General features: G+C 42.1%; 1 protein-coding gene and 1 long non-coding RNA gene across 5 annotated transcripts in view; one reads left to right on the top strand and one right to left on the bottom strand.

Annotated features, from left to right (window-relative positions):
• Positions 1-542: 542 nt before the first annotated feature.
• LOC120380031 lies at positions 543-13,335 on the bottom strand. 2 transcript variants are annotated; one of them, XR_005587628.1, is made up of 3 exons: positions 13,219-13,335; positions 11,667-12,371; positions 543-810 (listed from the first exon to the last, which is right to left on the bottom strand). It is a non-coding gene; the product is annotated as an uncharacterized LOC120380031 (long non-coding RNA). The 2 variants fall into 2 exon arrangements; XR_005587627.1 differs by lacking the exon at positions 543-810 and adding an exon at positions 10,405-10,635.
• A 1,143-nt stretch (positions 13,336-14,478) lies between these two features.
• NR1H4 (nuclear receptor subfamily 1 group H member 4) overlaps positions 14,479-23,989 on the top strand; it is a 69,750-nt gene continuing 60,239 nt past the window's right edge. Inside the window, exons 1-3 of one of the 3 annotated variants that reach the window (XM_039519983.1) lie at positions 14,479-14,820; positions 20,168-20,239; positions 21,259-21,394. In XM_039519983.1, coding sequence (XP_039375917.1) covers positions 21,310-21,394 — 85 coding nt within the window. In that variant the 5' untranslated portion in view covers positions 14,479-14,820; positions 20,168-20,239; positions 21,259-21,309. The remainder of the gene's footprint in view (positions 14,821-20,167; positions 20,240-21,258; positions 21,395-23,989) is intronic. The other 2 variants (XM_039519982.1, XM_039519984.1) reach the window with 2 other exon arrangements.

The raw sequence follows: 23,989 nt of genomic DNA, 5'->3' as shown, positions 1-23,989 counted from the left end.
CTTAAATTTAATAAGCTTGATATTACATGTCTCTCTTTTTTTTTAAAGGGAACTAATTTGTTCTTTAAAAGGAAAGCTGTAAAGGGAGGCTAAGGGGAGAAAGAAAAAGGTAAAGAGAGAAGAAATTTAATCCTCTCAGTCCCCTCATTCATTCTGCCCTAACTCTCCTCAGCTCCCCAACTCCCATTCTTTCTATCCAAGGCCTTCAAACCTTTCTCTCAACCCAGCAGGAGCTATAAGTCAACACTGTCGGTGGGGCACCATAAACCTCTTAGGTACACATGCACTCATTACACAGAGCATTTTTAAAATGTCCTTCCATTCTCAGCTGTGGTTGCTTGTCTGTCCTAGAAGACTGCTGCAGCTTTGGAGCTCTTTGCTGGAATATCCACATGTTCAATACACCACGCTTGCCCAGGGAGCACTTATCCTAACCAGAGCTCTCCTGCACAAGATGGAAGGACATAGTGCATAGAGTTAGGATGAAGGTATTTTTTTTTTTTAAAAACCTCTGATTTTTTTCCCTTATTTTTCTGAGTGTGGCAGCTGTCTTGAAGCAAGAATCATCATTGTCTCATCTCCAGCCCCGTTCTGTGTCCTCTCAGCCCTGGTCTAATTCATAGACCGTCTTCATTTGACTCACTGCATCCATTTTCCGCGCAAGCTGATTAGAGATGCACCCCAATGCAGTCGCCAACGGAAAGTCTGTGTGAGCCCTAAGTAGGAGGTTCGAGTTCTAATTCTGCTGCTGCGACTCCTCTGCTCAGCTGAAACAGGGACCAGAAATAACCTTCACTCCCTGATGATAGTCTGAAAAGAAACAGAGACAGAGCCACTAGGTGTTTATGGAAGCACAACTGGAGCCTTACATTTGTGCTTTGAAGAAGGAAAAGCCCAACACAACCCATATCCACCAAATGAAACTTCAGGGCTGTGGAATGACGCTCTTTACAGTTAAATCTCCCACCCTTTCCTTGACAGCCAGGCCCAGGCCTCCTGGTCATACCGGGCAAGGGTGGGCAGTGCTTAATTTGTAATGAAAGATGTGCCGAGGCTTTAGACATTTTTTTACATTCATAACTGATGCAGCAAGCCCAGAGGTGCCGGGGCTAGGAACTTCAGATTTTTTTTTGCTCCGGAACAAGTCTCTATTTTCAATAGGAAAATGTTTATCTTTCTACTCCTCTTACCAATAACCCACAGTGGTCTCCCTCTCACTGATCCCACTTCCAGAGGAAGAATGAAGCTGACTGGCAACTAGTAAAGCTAGTCTGAAATTTTCTGACAGGAATAAGTTATCCCAGGACATGCTGATTGATTGAAACAGAAAACTTTGGTTTTCAACTGATTGTCCCACAGAACAGGGGCAGCATTTTGATGGAACCCTGCCTGTCAGGCAGTTTTCTACACTTGCCTGAGAGGTCATCTATGGAAATCTGCCTGATTTCCTGCCAGCTTGCCCCCCGGTTCCTCAGCAGCCTGCAGAGTCAGCCAAAATGGGAGCCTGCAAACCATGTGAGCTCTGGTTCCCAGGCTTTGAGCTCAGCTATGGCTCCCAGGGATTCTAGACTCCCAGCTTCCTATAAGCCTGAGCTTTAGAGATTGGACTCCCAGGAGGAATTGTGTTTTGAAATTTTTGAGACAAACCATTTTGATTATTTCAGAATGAACTTTTTTGGAATTTTCCCTGACTTGAGAGATTTTGAAATTTCTACTTTTCATTCCAAAATGGAATTATTTCTTTTAAACATTTCAGAACTTCTAGGGGAAAAGGGATTCCTATTTTTGACCAGCTCCAGCAATAAGTGCTCTATCAAGTTCCATGATCACGTGTGTACATCCTGCAGTCCTCATTGCCTGAATAAGGACTGCAGGATGTGGCTTACAATTTTTGGCCGCCACCATGCTACCATTTGCCTTGTCTTGCATGCTCAAACACATTGGCACTCACACACAGACCCCATTTAAATAATTGGGGCTTAAGGACATGATTAAAGTAAAGCATATGCATAAGTGCTTTGCTGAAATGATCTCCTAAGTTTGGAAATTTTAGCCGTAGATTCAAAATCTATCTAAAAAATCCTATGATTTATTTACAGTAGAACCTCAAAGTTCTGAACATCTCAGGCATGGAGGTCGTTTGTAACTGTACAAAATGTTATGGTTCTTTCAAAAGTTTGCCACTGAATATTGACTTAATTCAGCTTTGAAACTTTTCTATGCAGAAGGAAAATACTACTTTTAACCATCTTAATTTCAGTGAAACAAGCACAGAAACAGTTTCCTTACCTTGTAAAATCTTTTTTTAAAGTTTCCCTTTATTTTTTTTAGTAGTTTATGTTCAGCACAGTACTGAACTGTATTTGCTTTATTTGTGTGTGTCTCTGTTGCTGCCTGATTGTGTACTTCTGGTTCCAGATGAGATGTGTGTGGTTGTCCAGCCAGTTTGTAACTCTGTTGTTCGTAACTCTGAGGTTCTACTGTATAATACTTCACGGATCACTTTTGACATTTAGTTTCAAACAGCTATTTATTAAATAAAAGGAAAGCAAATTAATTTACTGGAATAACAACATTTCACAATATTTGTAGCTCTCCAAATATTTACATAAACTAAGGATAACCTTTATTGAAATCATTCACTACCAAGCTGTCTAACATCAAAATGTCAGTGGGGAAAATGTGAAACAGTTAAATATATATTTACATTGAGGACTCTGGTATAACTGTTTATCAGTAATATAGTGATAACATATTTAGCTCAAAGCAATTATTCCTCCAATAGCTTGTAAACTTGTAACCTTTTAGAAACAAAATAATTTCCTGAACAATAATGCCAGAGAATTGCTATCTAAAAGAACAATACTTAAAATAAATGGGACATAGTATAATGATATCGAAATATGCAAAAATTACTTGTATATAAAGCTCCAGTTGAAATCAATGGGAACTGGCTCAGGTCCTAAATGCTTAAATAGATACAAATTTAGGCCCCCAATCCTGCAACTGATTTTACATGGGCCCATGGTTCTTTCTGCACTGCTTCCATTGCAAGACTGGGGCTTGTAAGGAATATATTTCTACTTGCTACAGGGCATTGGCTGACCATTAACTGCTTTTGGCATAGGCGTGGGAACTAGGGGTGCTGGGGGTGCTGCAATACCCCTGGGCTCCTGGCTGCCAGCCCGGCGCACCTGGGGCTTTGTTCTCAGCCTCAGCTCTTGGGGGGAGGGGAGAAGGGGCTGGTTTTCAGCACCTCCTCTATTAAAAATGTTCCAAAGCCACTGGTCTATGGTTAGGAAGAAATTTCCGCTCTGGGCAAGTTATTCCATAATTGACCATTATAGGTTTTCTTGACCTTTCCTCCAAAGAATCTGAACTGGACACTCTCAGAGATGGGATATTGGATCAGTTCAGAGAAGAAAAGAGGATTGTTGCATGCATCCTGTCATCCAACAATTCTCTTTTCTTATCTGCAGTGATCCAGTATCCCATCTCTGAGACAGGATAAACATAAGAGATCAAGTTAGGAGAAGAAAATGCTTATAATAGGAGGTTTATCAATTATTATACAGATTTTATATGGCTTAATGAAAATATTATTCAATGAGGTAAATAAATCTTAAACATTGAGTTTATTATAGTCTTCTCTCCACTTCCAAAATTCAGGGCAAAGGAATGTCTACCGGAATAAACTGATACTTTGCACATTGGTCTTTTATTTATTCCTACAGAAGCAGCCTTATCTATGAAGATTACTTGACTATCTTAGCTTGATAAAATTTATTGTAAGTTGGTGATAATTTTGGCCATAATTCAAAAAAAAATCTTTCCTTTCTTCACTAAAGTGGTAGATAATGGTAATGTAAGTAGGGCCCTTGTTGCAAACTGGGACGTGTGATCTGGCGTAATGGTCAGAGCAGAGATTGTCAGGCCTAGTGTTCGGGGCTGGAGTCAAAGGCCAGGAACAGCGACAAACATCAGTGCCAGAGTCAGGGACCAGAATCAGAGCCAATGGTCAAGGACAGCATAAGGGGCAACAAGTCAAGCCAAGGCTCATAGCCAAAGTCAGGAACTGAACAGGGCTGTAGTGGACTGGGCAGGAACGAACAAGGCAGGATCAGGGCTGGAGCAAGGCTAGGAGCAGAGCAGGCACAGGAGAGATCAAAGCTGCAAGTACGTTTATTGAGCAGCCACAGAACAGTTGTTGCCATTGGGCTTAAAAGCAGGCTTGTTGTCTTCCTCGGCCAATCAGATGGAGTGGTCAATCAGGGAGCCCTACTGTGTCTCAGCTGTGCTCATTGGCTGCCAACAGACTGGGCAGGCATAGCTGCAAGTCCTCATTTCTGACATCCTGAGATTCAAGAAAAATCAGTTCAAGGCCCTAACTAGGGATTTTCATAGTGAGCTAAATAATAGATCTACTCACTCCAATACAGATTATTAATAATAATGCAGAGGTGTAAAAATGGCAGGAGGCAGATAACGGTACTACCTCAGCACCTAAGATATTATCTCCATGTATGTTTGGGTTGTGTTCAGTGGTTTAATCCAGGGCCCTGGAAAAATGTCAAAAGGTTCCATTTGGACAGGCACCCAAAAATCTGCACTATCCATAACTTTGGGGACTGCAGAATTGGGTGGACGTGCTCCTTGAACAAGTCTGAAAGAATCCTTCAGTCTATCATTAGAGTCCAACTTCAGGTTTGGTCTCTAGCAGTGACTGGTTTGTAATTTGTACGAGTATTGTGCTAGTGTTCCAAACACCAATCCATGAAGTTTTCAGAAGGCTGCACATTGAAATGTGAATAGCACAAGGTGATGTTGCTATGCAGAGTGAAATATAATTGGTCTGTAGTGGTCTGGATGGCTGTTGTGGTGTGTATTGCCAATGAGGGTGGTTTGGAGAGGAGAAACACAGTTCAATACTGAGAGTTAATCTCTTTTCCCTTCCTCTTCCTTTACCAGGTTGTCCTATTCATACTTTGATTGAAAAACTATTTCTGATGCCATGATTTGCCTCCTGCCTCATCATGGCTAAGCAATGGCTATTGTGAATCTTACATTTAGCACCACAGAGATTTTGACCTCCATGAGATATGTCTTATCCCACGGAGAACACATTGCATATATAGGGGAAACTCTGAGGACTAGGGATTGCAGATTGCCAAGATTAGTATGACAATGTCTATGCTGCAAGATAAACCCAGGCTCAGGCTTGAGGCCAAACTCCCACTTCTGTCTACACACAGATCTCTCAGACTCTGGCTCAGACCTAGGGTCCTAGGACCCTGTGCAGGTGAAAATTTTGAGTCTGAGTCAAGCCAGAACCCTGGGTTCAATCCCTATTGCTTTTCAGTGTAGACGCAACCCATCCTGGGAGTCCACCAAAGGTATCCCACAATTTCATGGGCCGACTTCCTTTGTCTCTCTATCCCAAGACTCTCCAAGTGACTCTAGGGAAATGGAAGCAAGCCCCCTTGTTGTACTGCAGCAGCATTTAACTTTCCATTGTTTTCTGACCACCACGCTGCAAAGACACCTTCTGCGTTTGCAATGAAGACTGACCAGAAGAAGTCCTTTGCAAAGCATGCTGCTTCATGGTCAGGGGAGCACAGCCAGATTTTGGTTAATTTCTGCTGCAAGGCCAGCAAAACAGTGGGTTTCAGTAAAAGTACCAGGAATGATCATCCATATCAGAAAATAGAGAAGATGGCAGTGTTGGAAATTTACCAGACCAGTGCAGGGAGTGGGTTAAGTGGTTCAAGACCAAATACTGGAAAACCAGGGATCAGAAGTGAACCTCGTGCAACTCTCTGACATCACACGAGGGTGTTTGACTGGGTACTGTGCCAAGAATGAAGCCAGTGGTGGTGCATGATGATCAGATCAGCCAGGATGGTGCCCTGCTGGCCCCAGAATCCAGCATGGGCACTGATGGGAGTCAGCAGCAGGTTCCAAGAGAAGCCAGCAAAGTGACTGTGGGGCTGAAACTGGTCCCAGAGGAGGCTTTGCCACAGAAGCAGCTGCAGCACATGCTGGGTCTGTCCTCAGAGGAACTTGTTGATGCCCCTCTTCAGAACTGGCAACAGACATGGAAGGGACAGAAGCCACCCCAGAGCATTGTAAGTTTCTGGCGCCATTTTAATGTTTGTTAATATAGGCAGCAGTGCAAGTAGGGCGATACGCTGTAATGGCAAGATATTTATAGCTGGTACGGTGTACCAGAAAGACACAGGAGGAGCAGAACCTGTACCTGTCCTCTGACGGGGCTGCTGTACAGACAGAGGAGACCCTGCATGGAAGGGTTGGGGCTGCGGAGCCGCACCGGAGGAGCTGCAAGTATGGGGTCGCCCAGCGGCCCGACGTTCTTTTCCTTTCCCCACTGCAGTTCTGAAGTCTCCGGTGCAGCAGGAGGAGGACAGAGCCCCCCACTCTCTCCAAGTAAGGGGGGGTGGATCATGGGGAGGGGACGGGGAAAGCGTGGGGGCCCCAGGTTGGGGGTGAGGAGGAGTCACGTGGAGGGTCACTGCCTCCTGTTAGCTGCTGCCCTCCCTTCTCCCTCCGTACCAGTAAGAAATAGATTCCACTTGCACCAATGAATACAGGAATGGGATAGATTTACACTCTATGAACCAATGCAGAAGTTATTAGAAGCCCTGGCTAGAGCATATGTCTATTAATGGCAGTTTGTATGCCAGTGCTTTGGTGCCCCCACCCCTCCTCCCCACCATGTGAAATTCAAAATGGCAACTGGGAAATGCAAACAATAAAAACACCATGAAAGCAAATTTTTACTGGAAAGGGGCAGAATTTTGCTGGGGAATTCCTTTCTTTAAAATAATAACCTTTCATTGCTCTCTCTGTAAGTATGTGGCCCTGTAACCACTCAGTGATGTAACGAGCTGCATGGAAGTAGAGAACTGTCAGGGTGGGGTGGAGGTGGAAGTGGAAGTGTGGTCCATTTACGGATCTAATCCATTTTAGCCAAATGTAGTACACGCAGTCCATAGGTGACAACATTATTTGTTCCAAATACGATGGAGATTTGAATTTTTGTGCCGAAATGTGCCAGGGATGGGGAGGAGGAAGGCTGTGGAGTTGTGTATGTTTACATGCAGGTGTAATGGGGTAATCCATGTGGAAGCTAATGTAGCATCCAGTTGAGTCCCTCATGAATTCTGACCTAATCCCGGGTGCTGATAGTTGCAATCTTTCCCTATAACAGGAACTCCAGAAGATAGTAACATTTCAGGGAAGGGCGTATTTTTCTATGGCCACCTCACTAGCTGACCAGTCCACTCCACTCGTAGATGTACTGTTCAGTCACTCTATGTTTGAATACTTTAGTTGCATACTCTGCTGGTTTCCCTCTGGCAGCTTGGACTAACATCTCCCTTTGCTAGTCAGGCACCACTAGAACTGTTATAGCCTCCAAAATGTGGAAGGCCTGAAATGATAGGAAAACCTTTTGTAGCATGGCCACTGACTGCCCCCCAAATCCAAGTTGTTGCAATTTTTAGGAAAAAAACCAACGGCTTTGATTTTTTTTAAATGTACCATTTTCTTTGCACTTCTTTCACTGCAATTAACCTGTATGTGTCCAGGGAGCTTCTGTGTTCTAAAGCATCGTCTCACAATATATTGAAATTCAGTTTGGAAGAGTAAAATTTTATGTCCTTGAAATTCCACGAGGATTTTTTCTGTGCTCCTGCACTGAGCTATTTAAGACAATAACCCTCTGTGTCTTTTCCTATTCCAGGCCCCTTGATCTCTGAGCTGCAGTACCTCCACAACTCACCCATGCTGCAGGAGAAACCTGGGCTAATGTACCTTCACAGACTGCTCCAAGAGGAAGCATTTCTATGGTGAACTTATGGTTGAAGTTCTGGAGAGATCCAACAAGCAGGCTCAGTACCAAAAACCAAGGGACTTACAGCAACAGGAAAGGCATGGAGAGAAGCAAGAGGAAAGGCTCAGGCTGGCTGCACAGCCTTGAGAGCAGGCACAAGCTTCCCAGTTCCTGGAACAGAAATGGTAGCAAAGTCAGTGTGACAGAGCTCACCAGAAACAACTGCTTGAGTAGCTACTATCACTGATGGCTGCAAGAGTACTGGCTCCTGCCGTATCATGCCATGGCCAGAATCCTCTCCACAGTACCCTGTGCTGCAGTCCAGAAACAGCTTGGACAACTCTGTGGTCCATGCAATTGAGCCTTATGAGTGGCTGGACAGGGCAACTTTTCTGCATGCAGTCCTCCAAACTGACCCCTTCACTGTGGATGCCTCTACCCACTTCCCCCCAGTACCAAGTGTGTGAGAAAAGTGGAAGGAAGGGAAAGGAGACTCATAGGACTGCAAGGGACCTCAAGATGACTTCTAGTCCAGTCCCCTGCGCTCAGGGCAGGACTAAGTATTATCTAGACCATCCCTGACAGGTGTTTGTCTAACCTGCTCTTAAAAATCTCCAATGATTGAGATTCCACAACCTCCCTGGGCAATTTATTCCAGTGCTTAACCACTCTGACAGTTAGGAAGTTTTTTCTAGTGTCCAACTGTGACAGGGTGTGACTTACTATTACAGTGCCTCCTGCAGGCCATCCTGGGAATTAGCTCTGGTTCACTGGTGCACCCTCATCTAATGGCATCTCACCACCACCATTTCTGTCGTCAGGACCTGCACTGCTCTTAGGACCACGGTGTCCTCTTCTGGACACAGCCCTCCAGCTGTGCCCCACACTGTTCTTCCCCACTCCCCTTCCAGGGGGCCAGCAGTCATCTGTCCAGCCACTTGCCTCAGTGGTAGGCTGCAGTCCAAGGTCTAGCCACCTGGCAAATGGCGTCAAAGTGGGGGAGGCATCAGTCACATACTGCATCACCTCCAACCTCCGCCATCTGTTCCCCTGGGCCACTTCCCCACAGCCCTAGCACCTTCTCCATCTTTGTATCAGGGCCTCAGTTTGGCAGCAGTCAGCAGGGAGCTCACTCATGCTCCCCTGACCCACCAAGCACTGCTCTGACCATGGTGCTGTCTCTTCTCCCTCCTTGAGGGCAGTCAGTCCTCCCTCCTCAAACTCCAGGGCGTGACTGAAACTGCTGTGTTCAGCAGCCTTTCTTATATGGCCCAGCCTGGCCCTGATTGGCTGTCTCTCTAAACCTTCTCCCAATTGGCTGACTCTACAAGCCCTTTCCTAATTGGCTGTCTCCTGTGCAGTCTCCCCCGGGCTGCTTTAACCCCTCTTCTGCCAGTGTGGGGCAGATGCCCCACCACACCAACCTAAACTGCCCTAGCTGCAATTTAAGCCCATTGCTTCTTGTCCTATCCTCAGAGATTAACAAGAACAATTTTTCTCCCTCCTCATTGTAACAGAATGGAGAGGAGGGTGGGAGGGAACATGCAACAGTAGGTTTTTTTGTTTTTTTTGTCTTGTATATGGTTTTACTGTTTGGACTTGTTCATGCACTTTTTTTTAAAAGGTTTTGTTGTTACTGGTGTTTTGGTGTAGTAATGGCAGCTGGCCTGCCTGGCAATGGGTAGATGTTGTATTTTCTAATACATGTTAATCAATAAAGCTTTTTATATTTTATCAAGAAAGTTTAGTGCTATCATTGCATCATATCATACAATGCATATTTCAATTAATAAAAGTAAACACATGTTCAGGGACAATTGGGAATTTGTATGCAAGCAACTGTATTCCTCAGCACAGTTAGACATTGATCCATGCATCGATCACTTCATTACATTAATCCATATTATGACTCAACTCCCACTCCCCCCCTCACATTTAATAAGTGGTCAGATCATTCATAAGTACATTGCATGGCAATCCACCCCCAACATCATCTCTAAGCACTGAAACTCTCCACAAGCAGTCAGCCCCTTCTTCCAACACAAGTATGTTCACAGATGTACTATTCTCCCTCTTCCATTGGCCCATGCAAGTCCATAAACTGGGAACACAAAGCATCCCTGACTTCTGTTGCCTGGGTGCATCCACCGCCAGCTGGGATAGCTGTACTTTCTGGCTGAGGGTACTGGTTCAGTGGCCCCTCATTGTCAGAGGTCCATTCACAGGGAAATGACTCACCTCTGGCTTCACAAAGATTGAGAAGAGCATAGCAAGCCACACGAGCTCCTTGAGGAGGATAAACTATGGTCATATGAGTTCTATCAATGGCCACCGGTGCAGTCTGGAAACCCAATTCTCTCAAAGCCAGCAGCTACTTCAGGGATATCTTTTATGTCTACCACCTTGGGGTAAACCACATGCCTGATTGCCTCAGAAACCTCCAACACCATCTTACTGGACCAGCATGGCCACCCCCAGGGACAAGACAAACTGCTCACAAAGCTCCAGAAATGTAGCTTTCTTCATGAGACATTTCTGGACTCTCTGCTGGTCATCCTAGGTCTGCAAGGTACTGTGATCTCATCAATCTGTGCTTGTGGCCCTGTTCCAGCAGTGCTGGTGTACATAGCGGGCATCAGGGGCTATGCTGAGCAGCATCCACCAGTGTGAGTCTGCCATATCTGTGACCTCCTCTATCTCCTCCTGCTCAGTCAGCTGTCTTCGATGGGTCAGAAAACGCTGCTAAAACGTCCACAGTGTCTCATGGAATGTCTTCCCTTTCCCTAAAACAGGAGTGAAAGCGCAACCGAGAGAAGTTCTGAAAATGGCGCTTCCACCATATTGTTGGCTCTGATTGCTGGCAACATGCAGTCCAAAATGACTGTTTGGGAGGCTGTGCTGTTGGGCTGTTCAAACTTCATGTGACATGCAGAGTGGACAGTCAAGTTTTCCCAAACTGCATCATGGCCAAAGGGCTAGAGCAGCCACATTTCGGGAGGGTACAAAGGGACTGGACATAGTTGGTTTGACTCAGATCTGCGTGCTGCAGTGTGGACATCAGTGTCCTGGGTTGAGGCCCAGGCTAAAAAATTCTTAACCTAGCATTAACAATCAGTGTAGACGCTAACCCAGGATCTGCTGACTTGAGTCCCACTAACCCTGGGTTTGCACTGCAATGTAGACATATCCTGTCTGTGGGGAGGTGGCTGCAGCATGTGGCAGACCTTTGCACTGGGAACATCAGCAAAAATGGGACTGGGATTATTTGAGAGTAGAAGAAGTTTAATGGAAGGAGATGGGAGAATGGGAAAACACAAATCACAGCTAATCTTGTCCCTCTCCTTTCATGGAGTGTGAATTTTATGAAGCAGTATTTTCTATACATGCTGACTTTTAGCACTGGATGTTACTTATTTTCAAGGATTATACATATATATCCACATCTTCATATTTGAATACTTTTTTACAGGCTATCTGTATTCTTCATCTACTTTGGACCAGTGATATATGATCCCAAAAATCTCAGAGTAAAATAAGCTACATGAATAGCTGGGATGAAATTCTGACCCCAGAGGAGGAGTTTTGCCAGTGACTTAAATGGGACCAAGAATTCACCCTGATATCTTAAAAAAAAAGAAAAAAAGCACATTTGCAGCGCATTAGCCATTTAAATGAGCCATAGTTACAGCTAGATATAAGTTACTAATTCTTTACTTTCCTAGGGTTCTTAAACTGACATATGGGAGTTCTGTATTGGGGAAAGCATATGAGAACAGAACCAAGTTAGTCCCATTTTGTGTTTTGTTTCACTTACCTCTTTAAAGGACTAACCCTTTTCAAAGATGACTCTTATCATAGATGTTACATCTCTGCATGGCTGAACTGTTGTCTCTTAACTTGTCTTATTTATACAAAGGCTTAAAATCACAAAGAGAGTTTGAATTTTCATCTCTCCTTCATGAACTTATTTTACAACGTCTTCCTCATTTCTTCACTTGACCTTTCTTGTTGAAAACAAACTTGAGAGAGGAGTTCAGTATCACAGCTAGTTTTTGAGATCCAATATTCATCACCTGGATGCCCTGTAGATGTATTCTCACTGTTAACGATCTGAAGAGACTTTTAGAACAGAAGCTATCTTCAGTTATACATCTATTTCCGCTATTGTTTAGTGAGGTACATTTTATTAGTGCACAATACTATTTTAATTAAGATATCCTACTGGTGAATAGATGGACTTGAATTTACCCCCTTAACATTTTGTAAAGAGCCTCGTCTCATTATAGATGACTCACTTGATTTGATCTAATTCTCTTTTCTGCTTGATTTTTCATTTGCACATCTAGCCACAATAAAATATGAACACCTGGCTCAGGGAACTAGTAATTCCACATATTGTTGCTATAGGCAACAGTCTCTTCCTTTGATCCCGTAGATGCTTCAATTGTTCTCCTCAATAATGCCGTATAAATATTGATTGGTTGGTGAAGCAAACTTTGTCATTGGCCTCTTCATGTTTCTAGAGAGAAGAAAAATAATTTAATGAAACAGTTGTAAGTGAATGTGGCCCAGGGTGACCAGATAGAAACTGTGAAAAATTGGGATGGGGGTGGGGGGGGGTAATAGGTGCCTATATAAGAAAAATTCCCAAATATCGGGACTGTCCCTATAAAATCCAGCTCCTTTGCTATTGGCTGTAAAGCAGCTTCCAAGTGCATGACTTTGTGGACAAGGCCTTTTTAAATACTAGACCTTTTTAAAGAGTTAGCTGCTCTCTATCTCTAAATTACAGATATTCTGTGACACCAGATGTTTGGGCCCAATCCTGCAAGGTTATGGATACAAGACTGGGGAATTGGAGGGCTCCAAAACTTGCTCTGAAGCATGAGGCCTCACAAGGCAAAGTTGTGTCTGTGAGCTTGGCCTCCTGAGATATCTGTGGCTTCCTGCAGCAGCACTGCTGCTCCTCCTGTGGCGTGGGAGACAAATTCCACCTCCTATGCTATACTCTTGTGAAAATTTTTGAGGGGCTCCTTGTGGCATGCCCTTCTCCGAAGGCCCCTTGAGTGGCTATTTCGACACTGGAGGAAAGTGAGTATCCCTTGTGGAGAAGGATTGTTGGAAGAACTATCTTCTTCAAAAGCAATGTATCGGCTTTGTTAAATCCATAATTTTAGTGAAGCTTTCAGAATTTTGTAAAGGCACCAGTCACAAGGACTGCAGTGGAGACGTATTTTAGAAAGTGAGCAATGAATATCTAAATATAAACCAGTTTTAAAATATACTTAGTGCACAAGAAGTGCATGCTGGCGTGATAGCACTGTTATCAGACCCACATTGGCTCCAGTCACTCATTTGTTGCTCACCTGGGGCTTATTGGTTGCAGAGTCAGAAACTCCAAGGTTCAGTATTAGCCTCATGACGTTGGTCCCCTATTGATCTTTCTACAAGTTATGATGACCTCTTCTGCATATGGCTTGCTATTGGGTGCATTTGCTAGGAAATACAAATGATGCTGATTGGTTATTATTATTGACAGTCATAAAGAGTCAGGGAGAGACATCAAAACTCCAAATTCCATAAGAATGAGGATCAGGATGAATAAAATATTTTTTTCTTTTAATGGTTGTTTTAGAGTCTGGGGAACTTTGGGGGGGCCCAAAGGCCCTGCTACCTGCCCCTCCCCCGAAGCCTCAGCCCCTGCTGAGCATTGAGATCCGTGTCATCTGTAGGCAGCATAGCCACCAGGAGCACCAGAGAGAGCAGAAGAAGCTGCCTGAGCAGAGAACACAGCAAGCTGTTTCCAATGCTTCAGATGTACTTGGAGAGTGATGGCGGGAAGGAACCCCTGTTTCCTTCTCTGCCACAGGCAGTATCTGGTAGCTTGCCAGATGGGGGGAGAAGAACTTCCCTCTCCCCCTTTAAATAAATAGCTAAGCTGGGGCCTGGAGAAGAGGTGGGGGGAGTTTTGTCACTGAATTCAAGGCCAGCTCCCTCTTGTAGCAAAGCATGAGCTCTCCTCTCCTCCTTTCTCCAGCAAGAAACTTTCCTTGTGAGGCTCTGCCTTCCTGCCCATTGCTTCCTGAAGTGGACTGGACAGAGCAAATGCTGTAAGGAGGAGGGCAGAAGGAGCAAGTCAAAGTGAGATCACCTCTCAGGGCTGACAGCTGCCTTCTAGCTCTTCTATCTAAGTACTTAAATGGCCCCCACTGTGGCCAAAGTATCTGAACTCCTCACAGACTTTAAAGATTGATTTTATCATCACACGGTAGGGATGGGGGAACTGATGCACAAAGCATTTGAGTGACATGTTTAAGGTCATCAAGGAAGTCTTTGGCAGACCTGGGAACTAAACCCAGATTGCTTGAGTCTCAGTCCAGGGCTGTAACTACTGTTCCCCACCAACCTTTCCTTAAAGCGCAGTAACACTCTGAAATGTTCGTTCTTTCCTGAGCAATGTAAAAATAACTGAGGTACAGAAGGAAAGTCACAGAGCTGCCTTGGAACTCCAGTCTCCATGAGAACATGCAAGGGGTTTCCCACGTGCGTAAGGCTACTGGGTTTGGACTCCTATTTCTGTGTGAAATGGTCAACATCCACAACATGCCTTTTTACAACTGCCCCACTGTGCGTGCTGGTTTAGAACAAGACCCCCTCCCAGAGTGTCCAGTAAGCATCCAAAAGTTCTGCTCTGACTGACTTCCTGGGTTTACAAAGTTTTAATACTTGAAATCTATGTTTAGATAGGTTAGCAAAGAAAGAATTGTTAATGAGTAATCTTTGTCCATTAGGGCAATGAGCCAATGAAGAGATGAGCCTAAGCTCAGAGTCAGCCGGTTATCACTACAGGCTTCTGTTAAACGTAAAAAAGCAAAACAAAAATGTTCCTGTTTGAAACTTATTAGGATTTTGAACCGAGTGCAGAGGCTTTCCACACAAAGCCATTCTCAAGACTCTGGAAAAGGACTGTAAGTAATAATTGCCTTGTGGGTATTAATCTTGCTGTTTGATCATATTTAGTCATGGAGTACAATTTTTTTTCTCATTTACATTCTTTAATTAATGTAAATGCATCTTGAGGAGCTAGAAAAGTCAATGATCTGGATGCCAAAATCTCTAAATGTTACTTAAGTGAATGAAAAATATATTAATACTATAGGACAATGTAACCTCAGCAGTATAGTTTGAGTGACAACAGATATTTTCTTTGAGAAAATTTTATTGAATTGATGAAAAAGTAGCGACCGTTAGGGTATGTCATCTTACATTGGCAAATATGGCATAACTTGAATAATAGGTCAATTCTACCTTGTTAATTTATACAGATCATCTTTATAGCAGCAGTAGGCATCTTTTACCTGTTAGAAACTGAGAGCATTTTAAATGTGTATAATGGGAGAAAAGTAGATTGTTCTTCAGGAAAAAAGTTATTATTGTTTTATGTATTTCTCTTTTGTTTGCAAGTTTCAAGTACAGATGGTAGTGTTTCAAAATAAAGCCTCTTAAAGTTCAGAGCTTAGACACTTATTTTCACATAATCATAAGTAATGATACACAGTGTCATGGTAGAAGCATCTACTGTCCAATTCCATTCACAGCTTTTAGAAAAATATCAGTTTGTCCTGAATTGTTCTGCTAGATACTTATGTTAAAAAAAAATAGGTAAGACACTCTTGCTCTGAATCTATTGTTTATTATTACATGCATTACAGTAGCACCGAGAGGCTCCAACCATTTGGACCTCAGTGTTCAAACAAATAGTAAGAAACAGCCCCTGCTCCAGCATTTACAGTCTAAATAGGCAAGACAGACAAAGGGTACTAGGGGGGAAAGAACGGCACAGAGACATGAAATGGTTAGCCCAAAGTCATGTACTAGCAGAGCCAGGATTAGCAGCCAGCTCTCTTGAGTCAAATTGTAGTGCCCCATCTATTGAACCTCTTTTGAAAGGTTGCTCACTTTTGTGTCTTCACGTTTACATTATTTTTTTCCTCAAAAAGACCTATAAGTCTATTCTACACTTTAGCCACAGGAGAGCATCTCTTTACTGATCTAATTTTAAATGAATTGTTGAATTCCTAACTGTAATTTTCAAACAAATAAGAAAACAATATTTCGGTCTCTATCACACAGTTCTCACCACTAGTCCATGTTCTTCTCATTGCTTTATGTCATATGTAGTGTTGGTTACCACCTGCCATGCAATTCAAAATTACCTGGTGACATGGGCTGGAAATAAAAATCTCCAAACTTGTTCCTGTTTCTCAAATATTTTTTAAAGAATTAAAAAAAAAAGACAAAAAAAATTAAGGCACTGTGTTAATCATTCCAGAAAAGATGTAATAGTCTGATTCAAAGCCCATTGAACTCAAGGGGAATCCTTCCATTGTTTTCAGTAGCATTTCGGTCAGGCCCTAAATCTATGCTAGTATTAAAATGTCTTTTGGAGGTATTTGGTAGTTTGCATATGTGAAGAACCAAACACTCATATTACCTTTTGGGAAAATGTACCTTACTAATGTTTATGTATGAAAAATTCTGTCTGTTGTTTGGTATCTTTTTATTCTAATAACTAAAAATAGATTTGATCACCCTCACTAAAGAAGGTAACAAATATGACTAGATTTTCATGGAGTTTTTATGATAATCAAACTTACGTTTGTACTTTACCTGAAAATGTGTGGTTATGGAGCTTTTGCCTTTCAATGAACCTAGATACTTTTGAAATTAATTGCTTCAACAAAGTCCTGGTCTTGCTTAAACTGAAGCCAAAAGCAGTTTTGCGAGAGGATACCCTAACACCATCTGGAAGGAGGGTCCCAACTATGGGAAGGTTTCCCTCTGCTCCCATTGACTGGTCTGCTTCCCTGGGCCTTTCATCCTCCTCAACAGCTCAGGGGCTGTCTGACCGGAGGTGGGACAATTCTATGGTGTCCCGGAAAGCCTCATCAACATACCTCTCCGCCTCCTTTAGCTCCTCCAGTTCTGCCACTCTGGCCTCCAAAGCCCATACGCGGTCTCTGAGGACCAGGAGCTCCTTGCACTGAATGCACACATACACCACCCGCCCATAGGGCAGGTAATCATATATGCTGCACTCAGCGCAATAAACTGGATAGCCCCCACTCTGCTGCTGGGCTTCTGCCTGCATGGTCTCCTAGTTAATGAAAGGGTTTTGTTTAAATCAAGGAGTTTTGAATGTAGTTTAGGTTATAGTTTTAAGAAAAACAGCAAGAGGTCCTTGCCCCCTTCCTACTCCCCTTCCAAACTCCCTGTTCGCAAAGCTCCCTGGTCACTTGCGCACTGCTTTATAAAGCCCTGGCCTGCTTGATAGCCCCTCCCCCTGACTAAGGCTCAGCCAATTAACAGAGGCTTCTAGCTTTCAAACCTTCCTTTGAAGCTCACAGCTTCCAACTGCCAGCCACAGCACACGTTCCTTCAAACAAACAACCAAACAAACAGATGGACAAACACAAGCTCAGGTGTTCTCCAGGTGTTGGGAATCAGATACTGTTCAATATCTGATTATCTAAAAGAATTCTCTTTATTTTTCCATTGTTTCTTCACTGCAAATATTTTTGTCATATGAAAAACTGGATAAAAAGTGGCAAAATTCATATCAGCTTGGATTTTTTTAAAAATTGACAAAGGTAGATGTGGAAAGGATGTCTATTAAAAACTAGCATTCTAGCTTCCAAATCATGTCTGTGCTGTTTAATTCATTTTAGTAAGACCTCCCCTTTCCTAGGTGGACATTGGTCTTCCATCCAATCTTTTTTCTTTCAAGCATCTTCCTTTTGCCCATAGTAATACATTTTTGTTCCATCTGCAGAAAGAATATCAGATAGTCATTTATTTGAGGGTTTATGCCAGGGTCATCTTGATATAAAGAAAGTAGATGAAAGATATACATTTAATCATTTTGGTAACCTTCTACAAGAAGCTCTTGGAAATCATTTTGTTTTTGGGATAAGGAGCTTTGAATTAAGAGAGTGACTACTGATCACTGCTCATATAAAGGAACCAACTCTGGAAGGAGTGGTGATGCAACTTTAATGTTTGAGTTCTCAAAGAAAAATCTTCTACAGTTTGTGAAAACACCTCTGCCAAAATGTCACATGTAGTAAGAAAGACTCAGTCCACAGGTGAAGATGACATCACTTGCCACACACCAGATGAAAGCAGCAGCATGATGACTCTATATTTCTGTTCACTGCAGACAAGATTCCATTAATCAGAACAAGTATCAGAGGGGTAGCCGTGTTAGCCTGTATCCACCAAAAAAAAACCCCAAAACAAAAAAAACCAAGGAGTCCAGTAGCACCTTAAAGACTAATAGATTTATTTGGGCATAAGCTTTCGTGGGTAAAAACCCCACTTCTTCAGATGCATGGAGTGAAAGTTACAGATACAGGCATAAATATACTGGCACATGAAGAGAAGGGAGTTACCTTACACGTGAAGAACCAGTGTTGAAAAGGCCAATTCAGTCAGGGTGGATGTGGTCCACACCCAATAATTGATGAGGAGGTGTCAATACCAAGAGAGGGAAAATTGCTTTTGTAGTGAGCCAGCCACTCACTGTGCATTTTTGACGTTAACTGAACCAGCTTAAAATTGGAGTGCAGTGAATTGTACACCACATATTGAATCCAAGGAGGGACTTAAAGCAAAGTATAAAGCTGTATTAAATGCAGGCCTTGAGGGTGGGGGTGGCTCTAGTAAAACATAACAGTAAAGCTGCATGTGGTAGAAAATGTCATGCCTAGATTTTTCGAGCAATTTGATGAGCTGGTTGTGGAGTACAGAGAATGGTCTACATCACTGAGTGTATAAGAGAAATGTCAGACTATGTGGAGACCAAAAAATCACCATAAAGACTTGGCTAGAAGTGGATCAGTATCCATCTCCTAAACTTTAAGACTAAACTGGTAGGAGAGGTGTAAGCTGATGCACTCCCAGCATATTGGGAGGTGGCATTACAGCAAAAGTCAACCAGATTGCTTACTATGAACAAAAGACTGCTTAGGTATAAAAGTTTACAACGTGGCATAGTCAATTCACCGGCAGTGTTTCATGGAACATGAAACAAGCCACTACAAGGTCTGAAAAGATTGTAAAAACATAAATGTAGTATTAGAGTTTAAAATATGTGCTTCTTCCAGAACCAACTTGTTTATTTGCAGTACAAGACAGATGCAGACAGCATACATATCTTACAAATTAAGGTGCTAGCCACTGAAAAGGAAGCTGAATGCCAAAATGTTTCAAAGTTGAGATCTTTTTTGGTTGTTGTTAATATTTGAATATGTATTGTAGTAGCACCAGGATCAGCCCTTTTGTGGTAGGCACTGCACAATCACATGGACAATCCCTGTCCTAAAGACCTGGCAGTGTGAATTATTCAATGGTAAACTATTACGCTTATCACTGATAAGGAAATATGAAAAAAACTAAATATTTATAGCACCTAATTACCAGCTCAATTGCAGGAAAGTTAGATGGGTGCTAAGCCCTTAGTCCTGCATATCTCCTGGGGACTGTTGAGTCAAGTTTGCAGAAGTGAAAAGGGGCTCCCACAGCTGTTCTCCAGGAGCCAGATGAAAACCTCTCTGGATGCCCTGAGCAATGGCGTTTCGTTCCGCCCCAGAGCAGCAGCAACTATAGTAGAGAAGCTGCTGGAGGAGAGGACAGAAACACAATCAGGGTTCCTATAACTGGTGATTAGTAAGGGACCTTCAGGTTTGGGAACTTGAGTGGGGTTCATGAGAGAGCTGCTAGTCTATAATTCCATGCTTCCCTGGATCATCTGTGGGGGAAACTATCACAATGGGTTGTCATCTTCTTAACAGCTCTAATTAGGAGTCATTAGGAGATATATTTTGGCAGCTCAGCCCATTTTGTCCCTTCCTGGCTGTCAGAAGACCCTGCCCCTTCCACTGGGACATGAGAGGGCCACTGTTTTCCCTGATATACGTTACAGTCAGGGAGTAGAGTGGGGAGGGGCTTGGAGATGGCCATGCTGAGCAGAAGGGGATGGGTTCTCTACCACCATTCCAAGATACTGAGAGGCTTCTGCAGCTGTGGGATCATGAGTCTCTGCTGGCGATTGGTTTACATGTTTGCCACAGAAACATCATCTGGTCTATGATAGAAGCACCATTTGACATTCCTGTGTAAACTGTTTATCTCTGAATGGACAATTTTTTTAAAACCATCTTAATTAGAGGACCTGGGTTTATGTTAGGAAAGAGCTTAATAGATCCCTATGAACCAATGTAAAAATAATTATACACTTATTGTACTTGTTTCTAGCATTAACTGCTTGCCAGTTGACTCAGCTCTGGGATTTCTTCATACACTGAGACTTTATTAGACTCTTCCATTGTGAGTATGGAAGCTTTCTATAGCCTTTATTGGTTTACAGATACTGGGTTCAATTTTTTAAAAGCAACTAAGTGACTTAGGAGCCTAAGTCCAATGGAAAGTAAATTAGGTGCTTTTGAAAATGTTACTCATTGATTTCATTTACCTGATGCCTGAAACCCACAGTATAATTTCCAAGTGAAGGAATGCTTCATTTAATAACAAAAACTCTGAATACTGGGTCATAATAATAAAATAGAACAGGAAAGACAATTAAAAAAATTCAGTTTTTTCAGTATGTGCAATGAAAATTCAGCAGTTAGATTAATATTATATTTTAAATTGCTTGAATTAAGGAAGCACTTTTATAAAGGGGAAAACCATGCACACATACTAATAGTCTCCCTAGTCAATATGGTTGTGGTTTTTTTCATAGCTTTTCTCTCTGTTTAATTAAAAAGCTCTTTGTGTTTTAAATGGGGAGTGCATACTGATTGCTAAAGCACATTGTCTTCCTGCTTGAGCCATGATACTTTGTAATGAAAACTATAATCCTGAATTTGTGAATAAAGGTGGGAGAAACTATATGTTTGTTTTGAGAACTTTATTTTTTTTTTCAAAATATGGAAAGGCCAAGCTTTTCAAGGACAGGAGCCTAAACTTAGGCTTTTATATCCATATTTATGCACCAAAATAAGTGGCCAGATTTTCAAATGTGGTGAGCACACAAAAGCTCCTATTGAGGCCCAATACTGGGTGTGCAGCACATTTAAAAATTCAGGCCACTTATTTAGGAAATGAAAGGATCTGACAGCATAATCCCCATCACCTTTTGTAGAAAGCAGAATGATCACATATAAAATATGCAACCACAAGGAAAAGGCACAGCACTTTTAAAAAGGCTAAATTGTGCATTATACTTTTACATCAGGGTTTTTTACAGTAAATATTGAAACAACCTTCAGAATTCTGGCCTGTAATATGTACACAAAAACAAATTATTATCTTGTTGTAATTATCCTTGTTTCTTTATCTTTCAGGGTTTCCTTTCAGCTTGTGCCCTGTCACATTGTTCTTCAATTAAAGACTAGATGGGATCTGAAATGAATCTAATAGGACATTCCCAACTACCTGGTGCTGATGGATTTTCACTTCCTGAAGGTCCTAATTTATTTGGTAAGTCATCAAATTAGCTTAAAATGTATCTCCAGCAAACTATACCTGAACCAATAGCCTAGAATCAAAATATTGAAGTCCTACAGTCAGTTACTATGGTCCATGGTGTGAAATCAGTTTTTATGCAGAACTCCCATTTTAAATGAATTGCAAAATAAGGCACAATATGTGTTGCTATGTGCCACAGTTTAACAACGCTTGTAGTTTACTATTATAGCACTATTCTGCTGCCATGATAAGTCATTCAGCAAGGATAGTCTATTATAGGTAGGCAGGAAATGATCTTCAGGTTAGTCATTTATGTAAAGCTGAGCAGATACAAAATATTTGTAGTCAATTTATAACTAAATTATACTATAAAATAGGTATATTGCCTTCTTATATACATTCATGAAAATAATTTAATTCTGTTAAAACCATTACTCTATTTTTATAGAGACCATTAAAATGGTGCTATTACTTTAGTGCATAATAAAAGTTATAATAAAGGCTGCAAAATTCTACATGGCTGAGACTCCACTGCATTTTTCCACTGTGAAACATGGGCTTGTTAATGAATGAAGAATACTCTGTCAATATTTTATGAGTACAGGGAAGCTATCTTCTATTATATGTGTTGCTGGGAAATAAGAAAATAATTAAGATAGCTGCCCTTTTTTCTACACCAGTGTTGTCCTTCTTTTGAGTTGGAGCATATGTCTGGGGCTTTGCAAGTTGGCTTCCCAGTGGAGGAAAAAGTAGTGACAAGAAGTCTGGGGATACGCTACATGTAACATGCTATATTTATACATATGCATCAGTCCTAAAATGCAATGATCAAACAAGCACATCCCTGACTGATGTAGCTCTGCCAGCAGAAATCTGTAGTGTGGACCTGGCCTAAGAGTCAAAACTTGCTCACATGCTAAGGAAAAAATTCTTGGAGGATTATGTGTAACCATATCACCTGATGACACCTGCACTGACAGCTGCAAAGGGCCATCTTGGTGATCTGATCCATTTGCTTTATTAATTATTATTGTTGTTATTTATTCGGATTACATTTACTGCTTAGAAGATGCAGACTAGGTAAGGGCTCCATTGCTGTATTCACTGTATCGTCCCTGCCCTGAAGAGCTTGCAGTTGAAGGTCCAGGTACTGCAGTTTGCTGCATGCAGAGAGATTGCTATGCCTGTGTGGAGACCCACTGAAGTTAGTGGGACTCTGTGCAGGCACAGAAGTCTGCCTGTGCACAAAGAAATGCAGAATTGGAGTCTACACAGACAAGACTGACAAAGGTGGGATTAAGGTTATTGTTACTGTACCTCTTGTATAGCTGGGAAACCGAGGCACCGAGAGAGTGACTTGCCCAAAGTCACACAGAAAGTCTGTGGAAGGGCCAGGAGATGAACCCAGATCTGCTAAGGGGCAATGCAGAGCCTTAACAAAACTATTTTCCCTCTTTATGAATTTTCATGTTCACTAAGGAATTTTGCATCTAAATATTTTTTGAAGGAAAATTTCCTTTCCATAAAATTGAAAATTTCTCTGAGAAAATTTGAATTTGCAGATTTTTTCCCCATTTTTAATCCCGGAAAATCAAAATGCAATATTTAATGTGGGGCTAAGGGTTGATCTAAATTGAAATATTTCAAGGAAGTTGTAGTTTGGGTGCTTTGTTCCTGCGTACTCCCCTATGGGCCAGGCTCCCTGTTTGGACCACATCTTAAGTACAAATTGTGTGCTATGATCACACAAGATTGTATTAATCATTTCTCTTTCCCACATCAGTTTGTTAACAGTTAGCGTAGACTGGATCCCCTGTGGCTAACCTGGAATGTTAATGAGCAGATGTTTAGGTTGGGAGCCACCATGAAACAAACTAAACCTAGGAATGCTTAAACTTTAAAGGGATTTCCCCCCCGCCCTTGACTTTGGAGCCACTTTCCTATGCTGGGAGAAGTATATTTTAGGAAATTCAGTACTGTGCAGTTTTAAAAACAGCAATAAGTAGCCACAATTTTAGATATATTTGTCTATTTGTTAAATCCCATGGTCACAGGCTAAAATCTATGAAAAAAAGGGTAGCAAAGAGTCCTGTGGCACCTTATAGACTAACAGACGTATTGGAGCATGAGCTTTCGTGGGTGAATATCCACTTCGTCGGATGAATGGTGACATTCAAAAAAAGGGTGACATTCAAATTTTGGGGTCACATTCTGGATTCATTTTCACCAGTAAAAGTCCAGAGTAATTTTGTTGATTTTGATTGAATTAATCCAGATTTTCACTTGCGGGAGAATAGATTTTGGCCCCAAAAGTCCATTATGTTATTGGTTCAGTGATATTTTCTGGAAAAGAGATTAAGGCTGGGCAATTCCAAAATACAAGGAAGTGTGTTGATTTAAAACATGTTCTCTTCAACAAGAGGTTGACCCTACTGATGCTGAAATTGTCAGTTCTTGGGGCAAGGCTTGTACAATCCATAGGACATGCATGAGGCAATAAATAATATGACATAGTGGCCAGAAACTGGTACAGGGCGTTAAGAGACCTGGGTTCTAGGGTTCTGCTACTGGCCTGCTGAGTGACCTTGGGTAAGTCACTTTATCGCT

This window comes from Mauremys reevesii, linkage group 1 (genome assembly GCF_016161935.1).
Source record: "Mauremys reevesii isolate NIE-2019 linkage group 1, ASM1616193v1, whole genome shotgun sequence".
Lineage (NCBI taxonomy): Eukaryota > Metazoa > Chordata > Testudines > Geoemydidae > Mauremys > Mauremys reevesii.
Note: the sequence above shows the minus strand (reverse complement) of the source record. Positions and strands in the feature narration are given on the sequence as shown.